We start from the raw sequence: 24925 nt of genomic DNA on the forward strand, positions 1-24925 counted from the left end.
ATGAGTTCCGACTCTGAGATGGCAGTTTTTGGGGCGGCTGCTCCTTACCTCCGAAAACCTGAAAAGGAACGAATTGAAGCCCAGAATAAGCCCTTTGATGCCAAGAATTCTGTCTTTGTGGTGGATCCTAAGGAGTCCTATGTGAAAGCAACAGTGCAGAGCAGGGAAACGGGGAAGGTGACGGTCAAGACTGAAGGAGGAACTGTGAGTTAAAAAAAAAAGAGAGAGCAGCATAAGTGATCTTTTTCTACTACTTAGTTGATACACATTGGCTCCTTCTTTTCTTAACAGACTGTCACAGTGAAGGATGATCAAGTCTTCTCTATGAACCCTCCCAAATATGACAAGATCGAGGACATGGCCATGATGACTCACTTGCACGAGCCCGCTGTGCTGTACAACCTCAAAGAGCGCTATGCAGCCTGGATGATCTACGTGAGCGCCCCTTGACATTACTTTTCAATAACTCTATGAACTGTGTTAGCTAAGACAAATTAGACTTTCGTTTCAGACTTGGCAATGGCAATATTATCTTAAGACTAATCATTTGGTTAGTGTTGTAAATTCTGATGTATTTGAAAGTGTGCATGTGGAAAGCCTTCTACTTAAAACTGAATTAGTTGGAAAACTGAAGCATTTTGTGAAGAAGTGGGCCTTAGAGGGAGGCAGCAAATGGATGAAACCATTAAGGATTATGAGAACTTAAGGCTTAGGTCCCTTAATGCACTACCTTAGGTCCCTCTCTCCATGTTTCCAAGGCAGATTAATGAGGTGACTACTGACTGAGCTACCTTATCATTCCCCACAGACCTACTCGGGCCTCTTCTGTGTCACCGTCAACCCCTACAAATGGCTGCCGGTGTATAACCCTGAGGTGGTGTCTGCCTACCGAGGCAAAAAGCGCCAGGAGGCCCCGCCCCACATCTTCTCCATCTCTGACAATGCCTATCAGAACATGCTGACTGGTGAGCCTGCCCATAATTACAATTTCCATAACCACTTATAAATTATTTGTATACTGATAACACAGAAGACAAAGGACCAGTACTTTGAAAATAACATGTTCAGCACACACATAATAGCACTAATAAAATAAGGGTAATATATATAGATAAATTGTACCAGTTCCAAAAATATAAGGAATTTTGCTTAGATTTCTATGCTAAAATCCAAATTAATCAATGCAAATTCCAGCTCAAAATTAACTAAATTTAGGCATCAACTATGCATTTTAATTATATCATCTCTTCTAAAGAGTAAACCTTGAAATTTCATACTGAGAAGTTATCACAGTTACTAATTAATATCATGACAGGATTCTGAACTATGAACTAGGTGATTGATGGAACATGAAACTATTATTCATTCACCTGATACTGATTATTCACATAGCTATTACAGTGAAATAATGCATTACATATTTTATCACATTAAAGGAAATGGAAGTTTAACACACTAATTAGCACATCTTTTGATACTTATATTTTTAAAGTATTTGTGAAAATAGCAAAGCACCAATTTATATAGTTATTACTTTTGTGGAAGTGGGGAGTTTTAAAAGACAAGTTTGAGTTTAAAGTACTGTATTAATCTATGTGCCAAGTTTTGTGGTTTTTTAAAATATCTTGGGTTTCGTTTTCTCTTTTGCAGATCGTGAGAACCAGTCCATCCTGATTACGTATGCACATTTCATGCCTTTATTTTTCTGTTGAGTTCTGATCCTTGTAGTAGTTACTTCTACAGCCTTAGATTCTGACTTTTTCTTCTGTCTGGAATTGACAGCGGAGAATCTGGTGCAGGGAAGACTGTGAACACCAAGCGTGTCATCCAGTACTTTGCAACAATTGCAGTTACTGGAGAGAAGAAAAAAGAAGAACCTGCTTCTGGTGGCAAATTGCAGGTGGGTATGATGTTCAATTGAGGATGGAAGAACTAAAACACTTTTACAATGTGACCACGGTACTTCAGAATCACGGCAACTTCAGAATCAATTGCATGCAATGCCAGATTTGGAAAATAACTCTTGGAAGGACTTGTTAGAATGAAATATATTGGCAGGTTCAATATGCAAAAGTTCTCACAACCATTTAATTAGGGGGAAAGGTAGGCCCGAGGATATGGAAATCAAGACCATGCCACTGGAGTGTCACCCTCCCCACAATTTGTCCTCCTTCTCACTCATTTTAGAAAATCTTACCCAAAAGTTACAGACTACTATAAAAGGGGAAAGAAGAATGGGAAAGATCAATGAGAAGTTATTTTAGCAGACTAAACTCATCTTTTGTAGAGTTTCTTTATCTACCTTCTTCAATTATCTTAAGGGGACCCTTGAAGATCAAATCATCAGTGCCAACCCCCTACTGGAAGCCTTTGGCAACGCCAAGACTGTGAGGAATGACAACTCCTCTCGTTTTGTAAGTTTCCTTGTCTTCCTTTTCATATGAGAATTAGTACTGCCTCTCCTATACATCTGATAGCAATATCTTTTGCATCTATTTGTCCATAGCTATAAATAACTAGTGTCTGTCTTTTAATATGTACAAAAAGTTCTCCTTTGCCTCTTTAAGGGTAAATTCATCAGGATCCATTTTGGTGCCACAGGCAAACTGGCTTCTGCAGATATTGAAACATGTAAGTTAATAAAAAGAAGTGATACAGTATCTTTTTCTTTGGAGTACATATTAAAAATCTTTTCATCTTTTTCCACTGTGACCTTTTCTGTTAAATGTGCCTAATCTCACTTTCTAGATTTGCTAGAGAAGTCCCGAGTTACTTTCCAGCTAAAGGCTGAAAGAAGCTACCACATATTTTATCAAATTATGTCCAACAAGAAACCAGAGCTTATTGGTAAGAAATATCTTTGATTTTTGCCAAGAAATAATGACAGCCCTTCTAAGAAGTCCCTCTGAAATATTTTTTATAACCAAAGTAACTCTGTCTATATTTATTCTTTTCCATGTGTTCAGAAATGCTTTTGATCACCACCAATCCATATGACTTTGCCTTTGTTAGTCAAGGTGAAATTACAGTGCCTAGCATTGATGATCAGGAAGAGCTGATGGCCACAGATGTAAGTAAATACAAAGCAAGAAAAGCCAAACTCATTTCCCAGGGTACAACACTCTCCTCTATTCAAGTAGACAGCATGAGCAGAAAGAATATAAATAGGCAATACTGCCTGTCAGGCTTTCCTTTCCATGGAATAAAATTACAAGATATTTCAATGCCCCTGTCCACCAACATGTATTAGAAATTTTAAATGTCTATAATAAATCTTAGGTCTTTGTCATTCCTTGGCTAATTGACTCATTTTTTTAAATCTTAGTCATTTTTGGTTAATTTTTGTACTCCAATAGTGATGTTTCTCTTCTATTTTATGGCAGACTCTAGACCCAAGAATCTGAGAAAGATGTCAGAAAGAAATGGGAAAATATTTTAAATTTTTTGTAACTAAATATGAAATCCCCACATTTCCTTTATAATCAGATGTAAACACAAAATCTGTTTTAAGTATATACCTCTAAGGGCTAGTAATATAAGCCTCACCTCCCTATGCAGTATAAGAAGAAATGGATTATCTACCTCAATAATATTCTTTTTGAGACTCCATGAAGCCTTTATATTTATTTTTGGAACTACAGATTTTCTCCCCCTTCTCTTTTTTTAAAGGATTATTACCCTGGCTTATTTTCTTTATACATATTTTGTGTTTTCCTTTGAATTTCTGAATTATCAATCTTCTTTGATTATTAACTTTAATACCAATGGGAATATCCCAATATTCCCAAGATAGTACTTTAAGTTCCTTGCAATTAAATTTTCTTTTAAAATATTAATTTCAAGGAGTCTTTGAACTATGTGTGTGCCTTTATCAGCTCTTTCTCTATAACATATTGTATAAGTATGTCCAAACATGATAGAGTTGAGAAATACCCACTAGTGTCAGAAGTTAAAAAATATAGCAGTCTCGCTCCAGGACTTCTGTAGTAATGTCTAATTCTGTAGATAGGTAGTCAGTAAGCTGGGGCCAGAAGGCAATAATCTGAGGCAAGAGGAAACAGAGTGGTAAATAACCATACTTTCCTCCCTGTGCCTGCCCCATTGCATAAGACTTTTCAAAGCTTGGCATGGGCAAATAAGAAAGGAATCAAAATCTGATAGAGAAAAAAAGACACAAATATATTTCAATGAAAGAAGAAATTTCTTTCCACAAATGTCTGTTCCCTACATGAACAATGATCAGGTAAAGTTCACTGCGAGGTATCTCCTGGTCAGCTAAGCTGTGGCCTGATATCAGACAGGCATGTGGAGAAAAACTCAGGCCATTGCTGCTGCCCTCATATCCTCCTCCCAACTGCATCCTTCCTGCCCATTAGGGTGGAAAGGCAGACTCTGAATATGTATTAGGTTAGGACAATGTAGGAGAAGAAGGAGCAAACACAGACTTGTGGGGCTAGAGAAAAGAGCAAGAAAAGCCCTGAGACAGTAAGAAGGATGTGCAGCAAGGCCAGGCTAATAATGTGGAGAAATGGGAAAAGCACTGCCTCTGAGTCCTGACTGAGTGGGTGTGGACAAGTCATATAACATCTTGACTGTCCACATGACTCAATTGGAAGACATACAGACCTCTTGGTGTTGCTATATAGGACAAAATGGTGATGAATATGAGTGCCTTTGGAAAATGAAAAAGTGTTAGTCAAATATAAGACAGTGTGATGAGAAAAAAGTGGGAGGAGTATCCTGAGTCTGCCATAGTGATAACTGTGAGGTGAATTAAATTCAACTCTTTTCTCAGAGTGCTGTGGACATCCTGGGTTTCAGCGCTGATGAAAAGGTGGCCATTTACAAGCTCACAGGAGCTGTGATGCATTATGGGAACATGAAATTCAAGCAAAAGCAAAGGGAAGAGCAAGCTGAGCCAGATGGCACTGAAGGTAGCACTCCCTGTTGATATCTTTCAATTGACAGAACTGACATCATCAGCTCCTCAGAGATACAGATCATATTTTTATTTTCTTTGACTTACCTGGTGATGGGAAAAAGTATTAGGGAGAAGAAATGACATACTACCTGGTGTTTTACATAACTGAGCAGGTTTGTGGAGATATGATTTCTGCCCATTCCATTCTTCATTGACTTATTGCCAGCTAGTATTTGCTATTTGATTAAAATATTTTTTAATTCAGTGAAAAAATAATAGATCTAAAGTTTGCTGTCACTATACCCCTAAGTTAGAGTTTCTCAAATTACTTTTATCATGACCCACTTTAGATATGTTTTAAATATCACACAGAGCATCAATTATCCAAGTTCCAAATTATCATCTAAAAGATGACTAAAATTAGCATAAAAGGTGGCAATTTTGAAGCTATTTCAGCAAATGAATATGTTTTGCTACATTACTCTTCAAGCAAAAATATTTTTCCTGTGTCACTGTCAGTCACACCTTCAGTTGTATAAGCCTTGGTTGGTTTCACCGTCCTCACCTTGTTCATGCAGTTGCTGACAAGGCAGCCTATCTCCAGAGTCTGAACTCTGCTGACCTGCTCAAAGCCCTCTGCTACCCCAGGGTCAAGGTCGGCAACGAGTACGTCACCAAAGGCCAGACTGTACAGCAGGTAAACATTACTTAAACCCCCAGATCCAGCTGAGCCACAGGAAAGTTAAGGGTCCATCATTATTTTCAACTAAAAAACTAAATTACCTTTGTTGTTAAAGGTGTACAACTCTGTGGGTGCTCTGGCCAAATCTGTCTACGAGAAGATGTTCCTGTGGATGGTCACCCGCATCAACCAGCAGCTGGACACCAAGCAGCCCAGGCAGTACTTCATTGGGGTCTTAGACATTGCTGGCTTTGAAATCTTTGATGTGAGTAATGAATTTATAGAAAATTAACAAATGCAAATCCCCAGTCATTTAAAGTATAGAGAACTAACAAACAAGTTGGGGAGATTAGTGGACTGGGTGAAGAAGGTAAAGGGATTAAGAAAAAAGAACACTCATAGACACAGACAACAGCATGGTGATTAAATGAGGGAAAGGACTTGGGGGGAGAGAAAGAAGAGGGTATAGGGCAGTGGTTCTCAACCTTTCTAATGCCGCGACCCTTTAGTACAGTTCTTCATGTTGTGGTGACCCCCAAACATAAAATTATTTTCGTTGCTACTTCATCACTGTAATTTTGCTACCGTTAATGAATCGTAATGTAAATATCTGTGTTTTCCGATTGTCTTAGGCTCTACAGCAGCGGTTCTTAACCTGTGGGTCACCTAAGACCATCGTAAAACACAGATATTTACATTACGATTCATAACAGTAGCAAAATTACAGTTATGAAGTAGCAACGAAAATAATTTTATGGTTGGGGGTCACCACAACATAAGGAACTGTATTAAAGGGTCGCAGCATTAGAAAGGTTGAGAACCACTGGTATAGGGGGATATATGGTGATGGAAGGAGACTTGACGAGGGGTGATGAGCATACAATAAAACATATGAATGTTTTATTATAGAATTGTACACCTGAAACCTATATAATTTTAGTAACCAGTGTCAACCCAATAAATTCAATAATTATTTTAAAAAGGGGTGCATGATGAGGGTGTTCAGGAGGTAAGACTTAAAAATTATGGGGTGAGTGGCTAGATTATGAAATACTTTGTATGTTATATTAAAGATTTAAAATTTTATATGATAAAAAGAAAAAAAAATGTGTGCTCTGCTACACATTGTTGAGTGAACATCAGTCAGGTGGTCAAGTGAAGTTGATTCTGTCATTCAAGTCTACTATATCTTTCCTGACTTTCTACCTACTTTTTCTATAAATTATTGAAAGGGATATTAAAATCTTCATCTATCAAAAAAAGTACAAAATGGAATTTGTACTAAAAAAGGGTCTTTGGAGAGATACGACAACTAGTAAATAGGTATAAATAGAAAAGAAAGTTTTAGTCTTTTAAGTCTAGAAGTTTCAAAATTGGTCCATGAATGGTTAAAGTACTCAATATCAATCCCAGATCCACGCAGATGAGCATAAAAAACACTTTCTTAAATTAAATGAGGATATTTAAAAGATGTCTTCATTTAGCTGCATTTTGCATGATATGCATGATTTCATGCAGTTACTTGGGAAGCAAAGTACTGAGGAGTCAATTCTCCTTTGTTTAGAATTATGTCATATGTTAAGAAAACAATCCAAACCTTTGTAATTTAATAAATCATATGCCTTAAATTCAGAAGGAAATATTAGTAGCTGCTTGATAGATTACAAATACTTAAGTTGTGAGTAATTTCCTATATTTATTGTTTCCTATAGTACAACAGCCTGGAGCAGCTGTGCATCAACTTCACCAATGAGAAACTGCAACAGTTTTTCAACCACCACATGTTCGTGCTGGAGCAGGAGGAGTACAAGAAGGAAGGCATTGAGTGGGAGTTCATTGACTTTGGGATGGACCTGGCTGCCTGCATTGAGCTCATTGAGAAGGTTTGTATGACTTTTCAAGCCTTTAAAACATGACGAAAAATAGTTCACATTCCTATGTTTGAAACCACAATCCCAGTTTTCAAAGAACAAGCAGTAGCATTTTATGGTATACTAGAGGCCTGGTGCACAAAATTTGTGCATTGCGGGGGGGGGGTCTCTCAGCCTGGCCTGCACCCTCTCCAATCCAGGACACTCTTTGGAGGATGTCCAACTACTGGCAGTCAGACATCCTTCTCGCAATCCGGGACCACTGACTCCTAACTGCTCACCTGCCTGCCGGCCTGATCCCCCTAACTGCTCTCCCCTGCCGGCTTGATTCCCCTAACTGCTCTCCCCTGCTGGCCTGATTCCCCTAGCTTCTCTCCCCTACTGGCCTGATTACCCCTAACCCCCTCTGCCTTGGCCCTGCCACCATGGCCTTGTCCAGAAGGATGTCCGGAAGGTCGTGTGAAAGATCCCTGGTCTAATTAGCATATTACCCTTTTATTAGTATAGATTTATGCACTCTCATCAGTTGTGAGGTGTGTCACAAGTGATGTTATTAATGAAAAAAGTAGTTTGTAGAAAATGATTACAACACACACATAAACAGTCACATTTATCCCACTTAGTCACTTCATTTTCCCTCACTGTAATTCCTATATGATCTTACGCAAATGGGAGAAAGGAATGAAATTACAGCTAGTCTTCTGAGTATTGTAATTCCCTCCAGTGAACCCAGGATGGTTTATTGTGCATGTGTAATTCTTCATGTGCAGGATATATCAAGATGTCTTAAAGGTTGGAAAGTTAACTCTTCAATAGTTGCAGTCATAAAGACTATGATGACTACTGAGTAAGTTGATGATGACTAATAAATAAGCCTTTCTATAGCCTTATCTGCAATATGAGCCCTAAATTCCACATTATCAAGGGGTAGGGCAATAGTTATATCAGTTATGAAGATGTTAAAACTCATCAAACAATCACAAAACATTTTCAAAACTGGAGTGGGAACTCATCATGTACCTACTGACAACAATAAGGCATATTGTTATGTATGAACCCTATTCTAATCAGTGGGAAGAGTAAATGCTACTGCCATGTAGGAAAACTTCAAATGCTAATGTCAAAATTCATAAATATATGAGAGATGAGAGCATAAAAGCAGAGTAGGTCTGCCCAATTTGGGGAAAAGTATTTTACTTCAGTGACATAATATCTCTACTCTTCATCAAAACTATACAGTCCTCAGAAAAGGCATTTGGTTTCTTCTGTAGTATTTCAGTTTCTGGAACACCCAAAATAGTTTTGGGGAGACAATTTGTGACTAAAGAAAAATCATCAATGTTGAATGTTAAATCAGGCTTTCATATCAAATTTGCCACTGAAAAGAGTCAATCTGCTTACACAGCAAAACCATATTAGTATCATGTAACTCCACAGTTGTGGGGAACAGAGCTTAGAGTACAAATAGTTTTAATGATACACATAAGATGCACTTTTCTCCTGGGAATGGATCATTTCTAGTCATTATCCATAATTTCTCTTCTCTTCATACTTTCATCATGTCTAAATTTGAGATGAAGGAAGTTCACTGTCAGTAGAGAAGTATTTAGATATATACATTTATGGAAGAAAGAATTCAGTTTTGAGATGGCAGTTTCAGAATTTAATTTTATACTCTGAACATGAAGTTTATCAAGCGGCACCTGTGGGCTTTAAAAAAAATGGAGTCTTTCTAGCAAACGTATTTCCCATATGTTCTTGGTACCTGATTGTTTCAGATTTCAGTAGAGAAGGCAGTAAATTAGTATCATGACTATTTAATTTCTTATCATTCCAAGTCTTCTTTTGGGACATTATATTTTCAGGTTTTCATCAAGCACATAAGTTATTGGAGCATATTTTTTTCTGAGGGACTTATCACTATTATACCTTTTTTCTACTCTTAGCCTATGGGCATCTTCTCCATCCTGGAAGAGGAGTGCATGTTCCCCAAGGCCACAGATGCATCCTTCAAGAACAAGCTGTATGAACAGCATCTTGGAAAGTCCAATAATTTCCAGAAGCCCAAGGTTGTCAAAGGCAAGGTTGAGGCCCACTTCTCGCTGGTGCACTACGCGGGCACCGTGGACTACAACATTGCTGGCTGGCTTGACAAGAACAAGGACCCCTTGAATGAGACTGTGCTTGGCCTGTACCAGAAGTCTGGATTGAAGACTCTGTCTCTCCTCTTCTCTGGGGCTCCAACTGCTGAAGCAGGTAATCTTTTAAATTGAATTTATTAAGGTGATATCTACACTAATAAAAAAGAAACATGCAAATTGACTGTACCTCCACTATGCCCACAAGCCACACCCACCAGCCAATCAGGAGCAAGTATGCAAATTAACCCAACCAAGATGGCTGCAGCCATGGAGCGAGCAGGAGGCTTGGGTTTCCCCGGCAATGGAGGAAGCCAAGCTTCCCGCTCACTCTGGCAGGCCCTGGCCTCCGCTCAAGGCTACAAAGTTTCAATTATAGAAGATAAATAAATCCCAGACACCAGGGCCTCCGCTTGGGTCACCGGGGGGCATGGCCGGCCTGCAAACCACCACACTCCTCGCCCAGGCCGCCCCATGCCCCAAGGGAACCCCCACCCTGATCCGGAATACCCTTCAGGGCAAACCAGCCGGCCCCCACTTGTGCACCAGGCCTCTATCCTATCTACTAAAAGAGTAATATGCAAATTGACCATCACTCCAACACACAAGATGGCTGCCCCCATGTGGTCAAAGATGGTTGCCCCCCTGTGGACACAAGATGGCCACCACAAGATGGCCAGCAGGGGAGGGCAGTTGGGAGGGACCCAGGCCTGCAAGGGAGGGCAGTTGTGGGCGATCAGACAAGCAGGGGAGGGCAGTTGGGAGGGACCAGGCCTGCAAGGGAGGGCAGTGGGGGCAATCAAGCCTGCAGGGGAGGGCAGTTAGGGGTGACCAGGCTGGCAGAGGAGGGAAGTTGGGGGTGATCGGGCCTGCAGGGAAGGGCAGTTGGGGGGAACCCAGGCCTGCAGTGGAGAGCAGTTAGAGGGGACCAGGCCTGCAGAGGAGGGCAGTTGGGGGTGACCAGGTCTGCAGGAGAGGGCAGTTAGGGCCAATCAGGTTGGCAGGGGAGTGGTAAGGGGGTGATCAGGCCAGCAGGCAGAAGCAGTTAGAGGCAATCAGGAAGACAGGCAGGTGAGCAGTTTGGAGCCAGCAGTCCTGGATTGTGAGAGGGATGTCCGACTGCCCGTTTAGGCCCGATCCTAGGATCGGGCCTAAACGGGCAGTCGGACATCCCTCAAGGGGTCCCAGATTGGAGAGGGTGCAGGATGGGCTGAGGGACACACACCTCCATGCACATATTTCATGCACTGGGCCTCTAGTTGGTTAATAAAATTATAAATTACAGGTGCACAATTCTCTAATACGTCATCTGTATTCACCAGTCTCCTTCCATCACCATTTATCCTTCCTTTACTCTCTACTACCTCCTCCAACGCCCTTCCCTCTGGTAGTCACCATACTGTTGTCTGTGTCTATGAGTTTGGGGGTTTTCTGCTTGATCCATTCACCTTTTTTATCCAGCCCCCGAACACCCTCCCCTCTGACATCTGTCAGTCTGTTCTCTGAATCTATGTCTCTTTCTATTTTGTTAGTTTGTTTTCATTAGATTCCACATATAAGTGGGATTATATGGTGCTTGTCTTTCTGATTGGATTATTTCACTTAGCATAATACTCTCCAGGTCCACCCATACTATCACAAAGGTAAGATTTCACTTTTTTTTTTTTTTTACAGCTGAGTAGAATTCCATTGTGTAAATGCACCACAGCTTTTTTTATCCACTCATCTACTGATAGGCATTTTAATATTATAAATATGCTTCTAGAGCCACAAATAAGAAATATACTATTTATCAGAGATATAATTATAGCAAAAGCTAACATGAAAATACTGGCCAATATGGATTTAATGAAATTAAGGCTATTTAATAAGTGTGGTAGGGTCTTATAATCATAGAACAGAACTAAAATTAACACTATAAATCATTTAGTCCATGGCTTTCTTTCACCAATAAGAAAATAGAGACGCAGAGAAGTTAAGTGACTAGCTCAGAATCATACATCTCATTTCTATCATTTTAATATGATTGATTCCTTCAAGGACCCATCTAAGCTGGAGAAGAGGAAATTCTTGTCAGGGCACTAGTGCTTAAGAAATTAAAGTTCTGCTCTTTTCAGTCACCTAAGACCAGATATACAAGTACCCAGAAGAAAGCATAGGCTAACAGAAAATAGGACTTCCCTGCCGGTTAGGACCAAGCATGCAACCTCCCTGTTTTCTGGGGGATGTGTGCCCTAAGGAGGCCTTACCACTCCGTCTCCCTGGCCACTCCTCCAGGAGATAGACTGCTTCTTTGGATTAAAGAACTCCCATCCCTTCCCCAAATCTACCCTTTATATACAGTTCTTTTCTTGCTGTTATTTTCCTGAATGCTCATAATGCAAGCCAATGCTTATATTTTCCAAATCTAGAGTTGAAGGAGGAGAGATACGAAAAGAATAATAATAATACAAATGAATGAGTGCAAATTTAAATTCTGTAATTTCATGGATTGCACAAACCAGCATACAAAGTGGGAATTTTGACTGTTCTAATGTCTATGGAGAGTACTTACAAGGCTGTTGCAACTCATTGTAATTTCTCCATTTTATTTTTCAGACAGTGGTGGTGGAAAGAAAGGTGCCAAGAAGAAGGGTTCTTCTTTCCAGACAGTGTCAGCTCTTTTTAGGGTACAGTATATTTTTGAATTCCAAATGATTATTTTTGTAAAGAAATTAAACGATTATCACTTAAAATTTTTTAAAGAAATCTATGGTGAAACAAAAAAGTAGTGATGTACTAAAAATAATCTGAAAAATGTCTCAGTTAAAATTTAACAAGAGGACCCAGACTGTTTGTTCACATCAAACTTTATGATAAATTAACTACATGCTCTTTAAGCCCCAAATCTAAAAGATCTGGCATTAAGCAAATTTCACATGAAATCGAACCTTCTTAAAAACAACCACTGTATCCAGTTACATATATTTCATATGACCAAAGTCTCAATATAAATTGTCTCTGACTGGCAGTGCTTGAGAAAATTAAAATGAAATTGGCTGGTTTTGTGTACTCCATAATTTTCTATCTATACACCATGTATATTATTTCTCTTTGTTATCATGATCTTCATGGAGACATCTCATTAAAACATGAAATAGGAACTCAATAATTATAGATCATTGATAGAGACTCTGATGTAAATGCCACTAGAAATTACCCTAAAACTTTCCATATGGTTTTATAGGAGAATTTAAATAAGCTGATGACCAACTTGAAGAGCACTCACCCCCACTTTGTACGCTGTCTCATTCCCAATGAAACTAAAACTCCTGGTAAGATGTTTCTGATATGCAAATAAGACTCCAGTGTGACTTTTCATTAGACTTTTAGACACAAACATATCTTTCTTTTAGGGGCCATGGAGCATGAACTTGTCCTGCACCAGCTGAGATGTAATGGTGTGTTGGAAGGCATCCGCATCTGTAGGAAGGGATTCCCAAGCAGAATCATTTATGCAGACTTCAAACAAAGGTTTGTATCATTATTTATCACTTTCAATGTGCTAGTCTGTAACAAAATTGCCACATATTTCAAACATTTTTTCACTTTTTTGAAAGGTGATCATAAAGAAACAAGTCTTGGTTTATATAATCATAAGTTTTTCATCATATTTTTGAAAGTTTCAAATAAAGCACTGTTTATTTGAATGCAATTTTTTCCTCTAAAAATCAATCAATTTTGTCAATGACAGCTACCAAGAGTTCTACCTTTTTTATTTCAGTAAAGATAAGCCAAATTTTAATATTCTTTTTATTCTGACAGATATAAGATTCTAAATGCAAGTGCTATCCCAGAGGGTCAGTTCATTGACAGCAAGAAGGCTTCTGAGAAACTTCTAGGTTCTATTGACATTGACCACACCCAGTACAAATTCGGTCATACTAAGGTACCACCAATGCAAATGTCTATCTATCATAACTTCATTTCCTTTGGATTTTCTCATGAATGAAAATAACACATTTAATTTGCTCTTCGGCAAGGTTTTCTTTAAAGCTGGCCTATTGGGAACTCTAGAGGAGATGCGAGATGATAAGCTAGCTCAACTCATCACACGCACTCAAGCCATGTGCAGAGGGTTCCTGATGAGAGTGGAGTTCAAGAAGATGATGGAGAGGAGGTGAGGGATCAAGTGCAAGTACTCCTTCTCCACATCCACATTTTAATAGTTGAATCTAATGAATTCATTATTTTGTTGAGGAATGGACACATTCCACATTATTTTTCATTTGTATATTTTATCTTTCCTACAGAGAGGCCATCTTCTGTATCCAGTACAATGTCCGTGCCTTCATGAATGTGAAGCACTGGCCCTGGATGAAGCTGTATTTCAAGATCAAGCCCCTCCTCAAGAGTGCTGAGACAGAGAAGGAAATGGCCAACATGAAGGAAGAATTTGAGAAAACCAAAGATGATCTGGTTAAATCAGAGGCAAAAAGGAAAGAACTTGAAGAGAAAATGGTTGCTCTGATGCAAGAGAAAAACGAACTACAACTCCAGGTTCAATCTGTGAGTATTGTACAGTGCATAGTTCAGCCACATCTTATTCAGTCACTAGCTGACTTGATATGAGAATTTTTTTAAATTTAAAGTTTATAAATAAATGGTTTCCACTGAAACATTTGGTGTAATTGTTTGCCTTTCAAAAATACCAAGACTAAGATCTAAAGAAGCAATAGATGCAAAGTCATAAATTATGCTGCATATGTTCATATGTGGTCATTAGTGAGAAAACTCATAAAAATATACATAGATAATTTCCTTTCTTTATAGAACCTTCTCTTAGATTAGAATGTTCTTTCATTACTGACCTTTCATGGACGGATATTTGGAGGAAATCTGTTACTATATTTAATCATTATAATTTAAAATTAAAAACATTTTGTCCTCCTGAATTTTTTAAAATTGTCAAATTAGTTGGCATATGTGTTGACCAAAAAGGTTGAGTCATTGAAGTTTTCACCTTTTAATAAATTAGTATGTGTTTTCAGATATAGCTTAGACAAATAAAAATAATTCATTTCCCCCTTCAGGAAGCTGAAGGCTTGGCTGATGCAGAGGAAAGATGTGACCAGCTGATCAAAACCAAAATCCAGCTTGAAGCCAAAATCAAAGAGGTGACTGAGAGAGCCGAGGATGAGGAAGAGATCAATGCTGAGCTGACGGCCAAGAAGAGGAAACTGGAGGATGAATGTTCAGAACTGAAGAAAGACATCGATGACCTTGAGCTGACACTGGCCAAGGTTGAAAAGGAAAAGCATGCCACAGAGAACAAGGTACAAATCATGATCCATTTTAGAGTATTTGCAGGGGTTAGCTTGTTACTAAAATATTTCAATTGAAATTTTATCTTTAAATTATTGAATTTGATAAGGAAATACAGTCATAATTATGTGAACTATTCATCTACATAGGCCTGAGTTAGTTTGTAGTTTCTCTTTTCCATCAGGCTGACATGTCCTAAGATAGTACCATGTTTTTCATCAAGACTGCAGGATGTCATTTACATTCCTGTAAATTTTTCAAATCTAAAGGTGAAAAACCTCACAGAAGAGATGGCAGGCCTGGATGAAACCATAGCTAAGCTGACCAAGGAGAAGAAGGCCCTCCAAGAGGCCCACCAGCAGACGCTGGATGACCTGCAGGCAGAAGAGGACAAAGTCAACACCCTGACCAAAGCTAAAACCAAGCTAGAGCAGCAAGTGGATGATGTAAGTGTGAAAAACCCAGTGTTTTCCCTTAAGATGAAATAAAGAATGTAACACATAACCATAAATGATGTTCATAAGCTTTTAAGTACTGATTTGGGACTAATAACTAAAGTTCACGCTATTTGGGGTAACTTTAAAAATTCTCCTGTGTGTCTTTGAAGGCTAGTAATGTAGGGTTCAGTGCTTAAAAACTAAAATAAAATCCACTAAAATTTTAGCTTGAAGGATCTCTGGAACAAGAAAAGAAACTTCGCATGGACTTAGAAAGAGCCAAGAGAAAACTAGAGGGTGACCTAAAATTGGCCCAAGAATCCATAATGGATGTAGAAAATGACAAACAACAACTTGATGAGAGAATAAAAAAGTGAGTATGAAATAATTCAATTGTAACCTTCTAATTGTCAGTTCAGATGAAATACATGCTTTAACGATCTCTAAAATAGTACTTCATGGCATATGGAAAAAAAGACATCTTCCATTTTTTATTTAATGAAAATAGTAGATGCTTGACAAGTAAAACATGCACTACTCACTTCCTCAACACCAGCAGTATAAAGACATTCAATTATACACGGACAAGAAGACTGGTAGGAGAATTGACTGTGAGCTAATGTGATACTCTGATAACAGGAAAGAGTTTGAAATGAGCAATCTGCAAAGCAAAATTGAAGATGAACAGGCCCTTGGGATGCAGCTGCAGAAGAAGATCAAGGAGTTACAGGTGAGTCATAAATTCCACCTTTTCTAGGCATTAGAGGAATCAAAACTGCCATGAATTTACATTAATGTTGTTATTCCCAGGCCCGCACTGAGGAGCTGGAGGAGGAAATCGAGGCAGAGAGGGCCTCTAGGGCCAAAGCAGAGAAGCAGCGCTCTGACCTCTCCCGGGAACTGGAGGAGATCAGCGAGCGGCTGGAGGAAGCTGGTGGGGCAACGTCAGCTCAGATTGAGATGAACAAGAAGAGGGAGGCTGAGTTCCAGAAAATGCGCAGGGACCTGGAGGAGGCCACCCTGCAGCATGAAGCCACGGCAGCTGCTCTGAGGAAGAAGCACGCGGACAGTGTGGCTGAACTTGGGGAGCAGATAGACAATCTGCAGAGGGTCAAGCAGAAACTGGAGAAGGAGAAGAGTGAGATGAAGATGGAGATCGATGACCTTGCTAGTAACATGGAGACTATCTCCAAAGCTAAGGTTTTTATTAACTTGCCCCCTTTCATCTTCATTTGCAACAATTCAAAATGATCAAGTTTACATATGACAATCTAATCTAACTGTATGCACTTCGTTATCTCAAATATTAAAATTATTCCCATTAGGTATCACTACATTGAACTGAATTATTTCATTTACATGTACAAATCACTTTAAACTTTACAAAAGAATGCAATTAAAAAACTTATCTAAAAGCCATTTATTATGTTATACAGAATCTAAATGATGCTGTTTTCTAATCATTTCCAATATCATTTTCATAATCATTTATTTATTCATTCAGGCAAAATTATGTGCCTATATATGCAAGGCACGATGCAAGGCACCATGCAGAAAGTAAATAAAACTCAGCCTCCTTCTACAAGCACTTACAGATCTCCAAATACCAGACTTACAAATAGAAACAAACCATCTTATTGCTTTGTATTTCCAACCACAGATAAACTTTGAGAAAATGTGCCGCACATTAGAGGACCAGCTTAGTGAGGTGAAAACAAAGGAAGAGGAGCAACAACGCTTAATAAATGAATTGTCAGCCCAGAGGGCACGTCTACATACAGAATCAGGTCAGTAAATGAATGTGATCATCCTGTGGAGTGCTGAAGAATGAAAGGCTAGCTTCAACCACTGAATACCTACCAAATACAAATCATGTCCACCCACTTACCATTGACTTGTTATTCTTTCATCTTTTTATTGTGAGGTGGTAAACACAATATAACTAAAAGAAAATTAAACTCCTTGAGCTGAGAAAACTTTTGTTGCCTCAGCATTACTCAAAAACCCCTAAATCCTAAGATATCAAAGAAAGCGCACACATTTTTGAAAGACCAAGAAATAAGCTTCTCAACAGCATCAAACCTAGAGTTATTCTTTCCATTATTTCTATATATAAAAGGCTAATATGCAAAGTGTCCCCTCGGGAGTTTGACCTTGAGACTGGGAGTTCTATCGCTCACTATGACGTGTGCTGACCACCAGGGGGTGGCACGGAACATGGCTGGTGACCAGTGGTAGTAGCTGCGGTGGGGCACCGAGGGAGCAAGGGAAGGAGGAGGTGGGGAGGCGGGGAACCTGATCAGCACTGATCGCCAACCAGGCCTAGGGACCCTACCCATGCAAGGATTTTGTACACCAGGCCTCTAGTATGAAATAAGAGACTTCTAATGTTATTTCATTCTTTAAATTATTCTTCACTTAGACAAGAGAACTAAATCACTCATGTTTTGTGATTTCACAGGTGAGTTTGCACGACAGCTAGATGAGAAAGATGCTCTGGTTTCTCAGCTATCCCGAGGCAAACAAGCATTTACACAACAGATTGAGGAATTAAAGAGGCAGCTAGAAGAGGAGTCTAAGGTGAAAATTCTCCAAATGATTCTTTCAATCACTTGAACTTTGCACTATGGAACTTTACATAAAGAATATCAATGATCAGAACATAAACTTATACTTTTTGGCTGATTCAGGCCAAGAACGCCCTGGCCCATGCCCTGCAGTCCTCCCGCCATGACTGTGACCTGCTGCGGGAACAGTATGAGGAGGAGCAAGAAGGCAAAGCTGAGCTGCAGAGGGCGCTGTCCAAGGCCAACAGCGAGGTGGCCCAGTGGAGGACCAAGTATGAGACGGACGCCATCCAGCGCACAGAGGAGCTGGAGGAGGCCAAGTACGGGCTCTTAGGGTGTGGGGGAAGGGAGTGGAAAGAAACAAAATTTTAAAAACAGCAAAGGAAGATATAAAAGAAAGAGAATATTCAGGGCATAGAGATAGGTAAAAGATTTCAGTCTTTTTTATTGCAGAGTGAGGGGTTCTACCATATTCTCCTCCTTACAGCCCCATGTATATCCTTTGGAAAATGGGCCAAGACCAGAGTCCTCTCCCCATTCTGGCCCATTACAAAAGCATCTTAATTTCTTTCCACCAAGATGAATTAATAATTATCAGTATACCTTTATTAATTAAGTAGATTTAATTTTTTGTTAATATAAGGAAAAACAGAGACATTGAGACTATCTGTTGCAGTTATATTGTTAAAATATTGTAATTAACACTAATCAATTTATCTCTACCTGGAGTATTAAAATTTCAATATAAGACTATCATACTCTTTTATCATTTAACTAACAACCAGTATCAATGAGTTTATTTCACTAATAACACACATTAGTTGTAGAATAAAACTCATGGGAGTTACACATGGAAAGAAAATAACCATTAATTCTTAGTGAAGGCAGCTTCCCTAAATATGATTTATATCAGTATTTGCTAGAACTAGACAGAATGAAAGGGGTTGGCAAGCATTTGCAGAAGGGATATTCTAGATTAAGTGTGTGGGCTGGGAGAGCAGTAAGGTGGGCTGGTGAAGAGAGCAGTAAGATTGGAGGATATTTGGGGAGTGTAATAATGGAATAATATTCATGTTCTGGGCTATAAAAAGCCAGAAAGTTGCTAATTGTGTGACTTGAACATGTCACTGTGGGCTAGGTTCTTCATTTGTGAAGAGGAGCACAGACGAAAATGTAAAAGGATCTTATTCAATATTACATTATTTGATGAAATGAATTCTGGTCATGGTTGTCACTTCTTCTCAACCTCTGCCTCACATCCTCCCATTGCTCAACCAGATAAAGTGCTTAATCTTAATCTCTCTCTCCACCTCCACCACACACACACACACACACACACACACACACACACACACACACAAATTGCCTCATAAATATGTCTGACAACGCCTGATAAGAATTCAATAGGGAAAACAGAATTCTAGAAGAGATAAAATTGATATTGAGAAGATATTTTAGAAAACCTTAATGGTTTGTAGATATAGGAACAAAAATTATGGGAAAAATATGATTTCTTAGTGAGCAGCTTTATCAAGTTGACTGCGGTAGCTTTGATGCTGCTGTTAGTCATTCACACTGATCTGTTTCTCAGGAAGAAGTTGGCCCAGCGTCTGCAGGATGCCGAAGAACACGTAGAAGCTGTGAATGCCAAGTGTGCCTCCCTTGAGAAGACGAAGCAGAGGCTCCAGAATGAAGTGGAGGACCTCATGCTTGACGTGGAGAGATCTAATGCTGCCTGCGCAGCCCTGGACAAGAAGCAGAGGAACTTTGACAAGGTGGCCCAGCCTGCTTAACCTTTATCAATGCTTATTTAGTCTACTTTTCTCCTGACATTGGCTGATGATTTACTGCTTTTCAGGTCCTTTCAGAATGGAAACAGAAGCAGGAGGAAACTCAGGCTGAACTTGAGGCCTCCCAGAAGGAGTCCCGTTCTCTCAGCACTGAGCTGTTCAAGATCAAGAATGCCTACGAGGAATCACTGGACCATCTTGAAACACTAAGGAGAGAGAATAAGAATTTACAACGTGAGTCTTTATAATTATTGTATTTCAAAAATGGTAGGGAGGTATTTCTTCCCAATTTTTCATTTTCTCAACTGAATTTATTATTAAACTATAGAGGAGATTTCTGACCTGACTGAGCAAATTGCAGAGGGAGGAAAGCATATCCATGAATTGGAGAAAATTAAAAAGCAAATAGATCAAGAGAAGAGCGAACTACAGGCTGCCCTAGAGGAAGCAGAGGTACATGTTTCATTTGCTCACCTATACATTATAAATAACTTGAAAAATTAATAGCAATGGAGATCAATCATATTTCACACTTTTAGGGGATAACTCATATAACTCAGTGAGAAATCCTGAATTGTACATTGGGAATGCAGAACTAGTAGGCTAAATTAAGATGTATGAAAACTTGAGTTTTTAAAATGCCTTCTTGAAGAAATCATAATGCACACAACAAAAAAAGCTCTTCGAACTTTACATTTAGGTAATCTAAATGTTGCTTTTTCAAAAGGCATCTCTTGAACATGAAGAAGGCAAAATCCTTCGCATCCAACTTGAGTTAAATCAGGTGAAATCTGAGATTGACCGGAAAATTGCTGAAAAAGATGAAGAAATTGATCAGCTAAAGAGGAACCATCTCAGAGTTGTGGAGTCCATGCAGAGCACCCTAGATGCTGAGATCAGGAGCAGAAATGATGCCCTGAGGATCAAGAAGAAAATGGAGGGAGACCTTAATGAAATGGAAATTCAGCTGAATCATGCCAACCGCCAGGCTGCTGAGGCCCTGAGGAACTACAGGAACACCCAAGGAGTACTGAAGGTACATTAGGAAACACACATGGTGTCATACAGTCTGGGTGTCATTGTGTAACTCAAATTTTAATATTGGATGAGGAGTATATGCCATAAACTATCCAAATAATATGGTGATCAGTTGAAATTTTTATGTACACAGTTAAAAAATAGCTTAATTCTGGAAGGCCCAAGACAGAGTTCATTTTGTCATCTGAAGAGAAGACAAAGTGGTGACAGGTGAAGAGACAGAGGAAGTGATGAAAAGTATTAGTTACACACTACACATAAATCACTTCATTTATCTGGACTTCATGTGTTCAATGTACATAAAATGATATCATTAGATTAGCTGGTATCTAAGAATACTTTCCTATTCCAAAATTTTGTAGCTTACACCATAGTATTTTTCTATGATTTGAATTAAAAAATAATATATCATATTCTTTTGAATAGAACTGCTACTCTAGGCTATAAAAAAATTGTCATTAAAGGGACTTACAGAATTTTCCTATCTAATCATACTCTAAGTTACTAAGATCAATGTGTGTACATGACCCTAAATTGGTATTTGCTTTAATTGAAGCATGAGCAAGAGTCATTTTCTCTTTCTGTGTAGGACACCCAGCTACATTTGGATGATGCCATCAGAAGCCAAGATGACCTTAAGGAACAACTGGCCATGGTTGAGCGCAGAGCTAACCTGATGCAGGCTGAGATTGAAGAGCTAAGGGCATCCTTGGAACAGACTGAGAGGAGCAGAAGGGTGGCAGAGCAAGAGCTTGTGGATGCTAATGAGCGTGTGCAACTCTTGCACACCCAGGTGAGATTCAAGACTATGGATGAATAAATGCACTCCCTGAAGCTGAAGACAATTTTAGAGAATAAACTTGTTCATAAAGTCAGGAGTGATCTTGGCAAGGTTTTGGAATTCTGAAAATGTAGATCAATAAATACATTCTGGGCCTAGCTGGTTCACAAGTATATTTATGGGCTGGCATAATCATATCAATAAGGAATATTTTGAGTTCTAAAATATTAGAACTATATTCTAATAGGACACAGAAAACCCCCTATTAATAACCATATATACAAGATTGGTGGCCATATTGTCTCTTGCAACTCTAAATGGCAAAAAGATAAGCAAATAAAAAAAGAGACAAAATAAGCCCATGTAATATTTATGTACCATGTGTGCACATAAAGCTAACTTTATGGGATATAAAAAAAGCTCTTAAGTTCAAACTCATGGACATAATCATTACTGCTATTCAGCATTTATATGGATTTGTTCCACAAACGGTGGTTTCTCCTCACAATAGCAAATAAGCAGCCATTGTAGTATGCATTTATTGCCACAGAAAGATGTTCACAATATAGTAAGTAATACAAGCAACTTAAAAGTAATATATAAACATGATCATCTTATTAAAAACATCCAGAAGGATAAACAAAAGTGTGATAAATGGAGAGTATAATTATTCTTTGTCTCTTTTTTGCTAATTTGTATGTTCTATTATTTTTACATATATTATTATGGTGTGGCTCAGTGGTTGAGCATTGACCTATGAACCAAGAGGTCACAGTTCGATTTCTAGTCAGGGCACATGCCCAGGATATAGGCTCAGTCCCCAGTGGGGGGTTTGCAGGAGGTAGCTGGTCAATGATTCTCTCTCATCATTGATGTTTCTATTTCTCTCTCCCTCTGCCTTCCTCTCTGAAATTAATAAAAATATTTTTAACTTAAATTTTAATAGTCCTGACTGGGCAGCTCAGTTGGTTAGAGTGTAGTCCTGATACGCCAAGGTTGGGGTTTGATCCCTAGTCAGGTCACATATAACAATCAACCAATGAATGCATGAATAAGTGGAACAATGAACTGATGTCTCTCTCTCTCTCAAATCAATAAATTTTTTAAAAATTAAATTTTACCTGGAAGAATTCAAGAGAATTTTTAATAACAGAATAATGAGTAGAAAGAACAGAAGGCATAAACCTACAATCAACTTTTGATTTGGTTTTTATTCTGAACACTTCATTGGCCAATAATTTATGCCTACGTGCAATAATAAAATTGATCATGTAAATATTTACAATTAAATATGCTTTCCTCCTTTCTTCTCAATTTAAAACAGAACACCAGCCTGATCAGCACCAAGAAGAAGCTGGAAACAGACATTTCCCAAATCCAGGGAGAGATGGAGGACATTGTCCAGGAAGCTCGCAACGCAGAAGAGAAGGCCAAGAAGGCCATCACTGATGTGAGTAAGATGAACGTTTGTTTTGCTGATACACATGTGCTACTTGCCATGACCAGGTTTCCTTATTTTCTTGATTTTACTAACCAGGCGGCCATGATGGCCGAGGAGCTGAAGAAGGAGCAGGACACCAGCACCCACCTGGAGCGGATGAAGAAGAACCTGGAGCAGACGGTGAAGGACCTGCAGCACCGTCTGGATGAGGCTGAGCAGATGGCCCTGAAGGGCGGGAAGAAGCAGATCCAGAAGCTGGAGGCCAGGGTGGGTTCCCACCACTTCATTTCCAGCCTGTTCACACAGCTAGTTACAGCCAATTGTTGAACACTTTTGTTCTTTTCCAGGTGAGGGAGCTTGAAAACGAGGTTGATAACGAACAGAAGCGCAATGTGGAGACAGTCAAAGGTCTTCGCAAACATGAGAGAAGAGTGAAGGAACTCACTTACCAGGTGACAAACCTTTCCATATTTTCTAAATTTTATTTTCAAGAAAATAAAAGATAAATAAATATCACATGATCTCACTCATTTATGGAATATAATGAACAACATAAACTGATAAACAAAAATAGATCCAGAGACAGAGAAACATCGATCAGACCATTAAACCTCAGAGGGAAGGTAGGGGAGGGTGGGGGTAGGGGGAGAGATCAACCAAAGGACTTGTATGCATGCATATAAGCTTAACCAATGGATACAGACACCAGGGAGGGTGAGGGCATGAGGAGGGAGATGGGGGGGGGGGGGTAATGGGGGAATAAGGACACATATGTAACACCGTAATCAATAAAGAAATTTTTATATTTGCTATCTTTTTCATTTCAGACTGAGGAGGACCGCAAGAATGTTCTCAGGCTGCAGGACTTGGTGGACAAATTACAAACCAAAGTTAAAGCTTATAAGAGACAAGCTGAAGAGGCTGTGAGTATCTTCACAGTGAGAGAGAAAGGTTCAGGAGCAAGTCCAGGTTTTGTGGAGCCGGAATTTTACAGAATTTAAAAGGCATTCTTTAAGGCAAAGAACATAAAATTGGGAATACAAAATTGGGTTTGAAAATGAGAATTTATTTAGAATGAGAAACTTTTATCACAAATTACTGGAGCCTTTGAGATTCAGTTTCATTTCTTTTAAGACCTCTTTAACAATTTTCCAGACATGTTCACACAGAACTGCTTCTTGGTTACAACCCAATTCCTTCCCTGTCTGTATCACTCCACAACTCCCATCTGGAAGTCCTGTATTCCCAGCACTCACAGGGACCATGCAAATGAGAGCTCTGAAGTTTAAGTCTTATTTAACTTCATGGTAAATCCTTCTCGGGACATTTCTTTTTCATTTGGGTGCAGTTATCTTTCTTACCCTGTTAATTCAGAAACCTTCCTTAAGGCTTTCTGCACCCAATGCTACCACTGTAGCTATTGTAAACGTTTGTTTCAAAGAAACAAGATTGATTCAGATTTCCACTATGTTGATCTCCCTGTGGTCACTGTAGCATCTTAAGTTTTCCAGGAAGAGTTAAGTACGGAAGATGGAACAGGGAGGTTGTAAGCCCATGCATTCATTGAGGCGAGTATGTGGGATCCTGTGGCCCAATAGCAGAACCTTTTGCTTTCTAATTCATGAAGCAAATTCTGTAGCTGCTTCTAGTAATAAATAAGAATCAGAAATGTCAAATGTTCTTGTACTCTCTAATGCATTTTCCCCCCCTCAGGAGGAACAATCCAACGCTAATCTTGCTAAATTCCGCAAACTCCAGCACGAGCTGGAGGAGGCTGAAGAGCGGGCTGACATCGCGGAGTCCCAGGTCAACAAGCTGCGGGTGAAGAGCCGCGAGGTTCACACAAAAGTTATAAGTGAAGAGTAATTCATTCTAATGCTGAAAGGTGACCAAAGAAATGCACAAAATGTGAAGTTCTTTGTCACTGTCACACATTGCTGTAATATCAGAGAAAT

At 39.1% G+C, this 24925-nt stretch overlaps 1 protein-coding gene and 1 long non-coding RNA gene across 7 annotated transcripts in view; one reads left to right on the forward strand and one right to left on the reverse strand.

Moving 5' to 3' along the window:
- MYH4 (myosin heavy chain 4) lies at nt 1–24836 on the forward strand. Of its 4 annotated transcripts, none has more exons than XM_054709831.1 (39): nt 1–204; nt 292–435; nt 809–965; nt 1651–1678; nt 1783–1900; nt 2322–2414; nt 2568–2631; nt 2749–2847; nt 2967–3070; nt 4796–4934; nt 5500–5618; nt 5719–5868; nt 7316–7486; nt 9421–9730; nt 10521–10529; nt 12211–12281; nt 12839–12926; nt 13008–13125; nt 13417–13540; nt 13635–13771; nt 13905–14160; nt 14685–14927; nt 15186–15362; nt 15581–15726; nt 15993–16083; nt 16164–16553; nt 17014–17140; nt 17815–17933; nt 18044–18240; nt 19512–19695; nt 19779–19944; nt 20039–20163; nt 20438–20746; nt 21338–21541; nt 22854–22979; nt 23067–23237; nt 23318–23422; nt 23798–23893; nt 24684–24836. In XM_054709831.1, the coding sequence occupies exons 1-39, from the start codon at nt 1–3 to the stop codon at nt 24834–24836; spliced, it is 5832 nt and encodes a 1943-aa protein (XP_054565806.1). The 4 variants fall into 4 exon arrangements, with proteins under 4 accessions (XP_054565806.1, XP_054565807.1, XP_054565808.1 ...); XM_054709832.1 differs by lacking the exon at nt 10521–10529 and adding an exon at nt 10588–10593; XM_054709833.1 differs by lacking the exon at nt 10521–10529 and adding an exon at nt 10629–10631.
- The window catches only part of LOC129147482 (uncharacterized), a 122250-nt gene that overhangs the window by 64801 nt on the left and 32524 nt on the right, over nt 1–24925 (reverse strand). The gene's annotated exons all lie outside the window — the stretch shown is intronic.

This window comes from Eptesicus fuscus, chromosome 20 (assembly GCF_027574615.1).
Source record: "Eptesicus fuscus isolate TK198812 chromosome 20, DD_ASM_mEF_20220401, whole genome shotgun sequence".
NCBI classification, from domain to species: domain Eukaryota; kingdom Metazoa; phylum Chordata; class Mammalia; order Chiroptera; family Vespertilionidae; genus Eptesicus; species Eptesicus fuscus.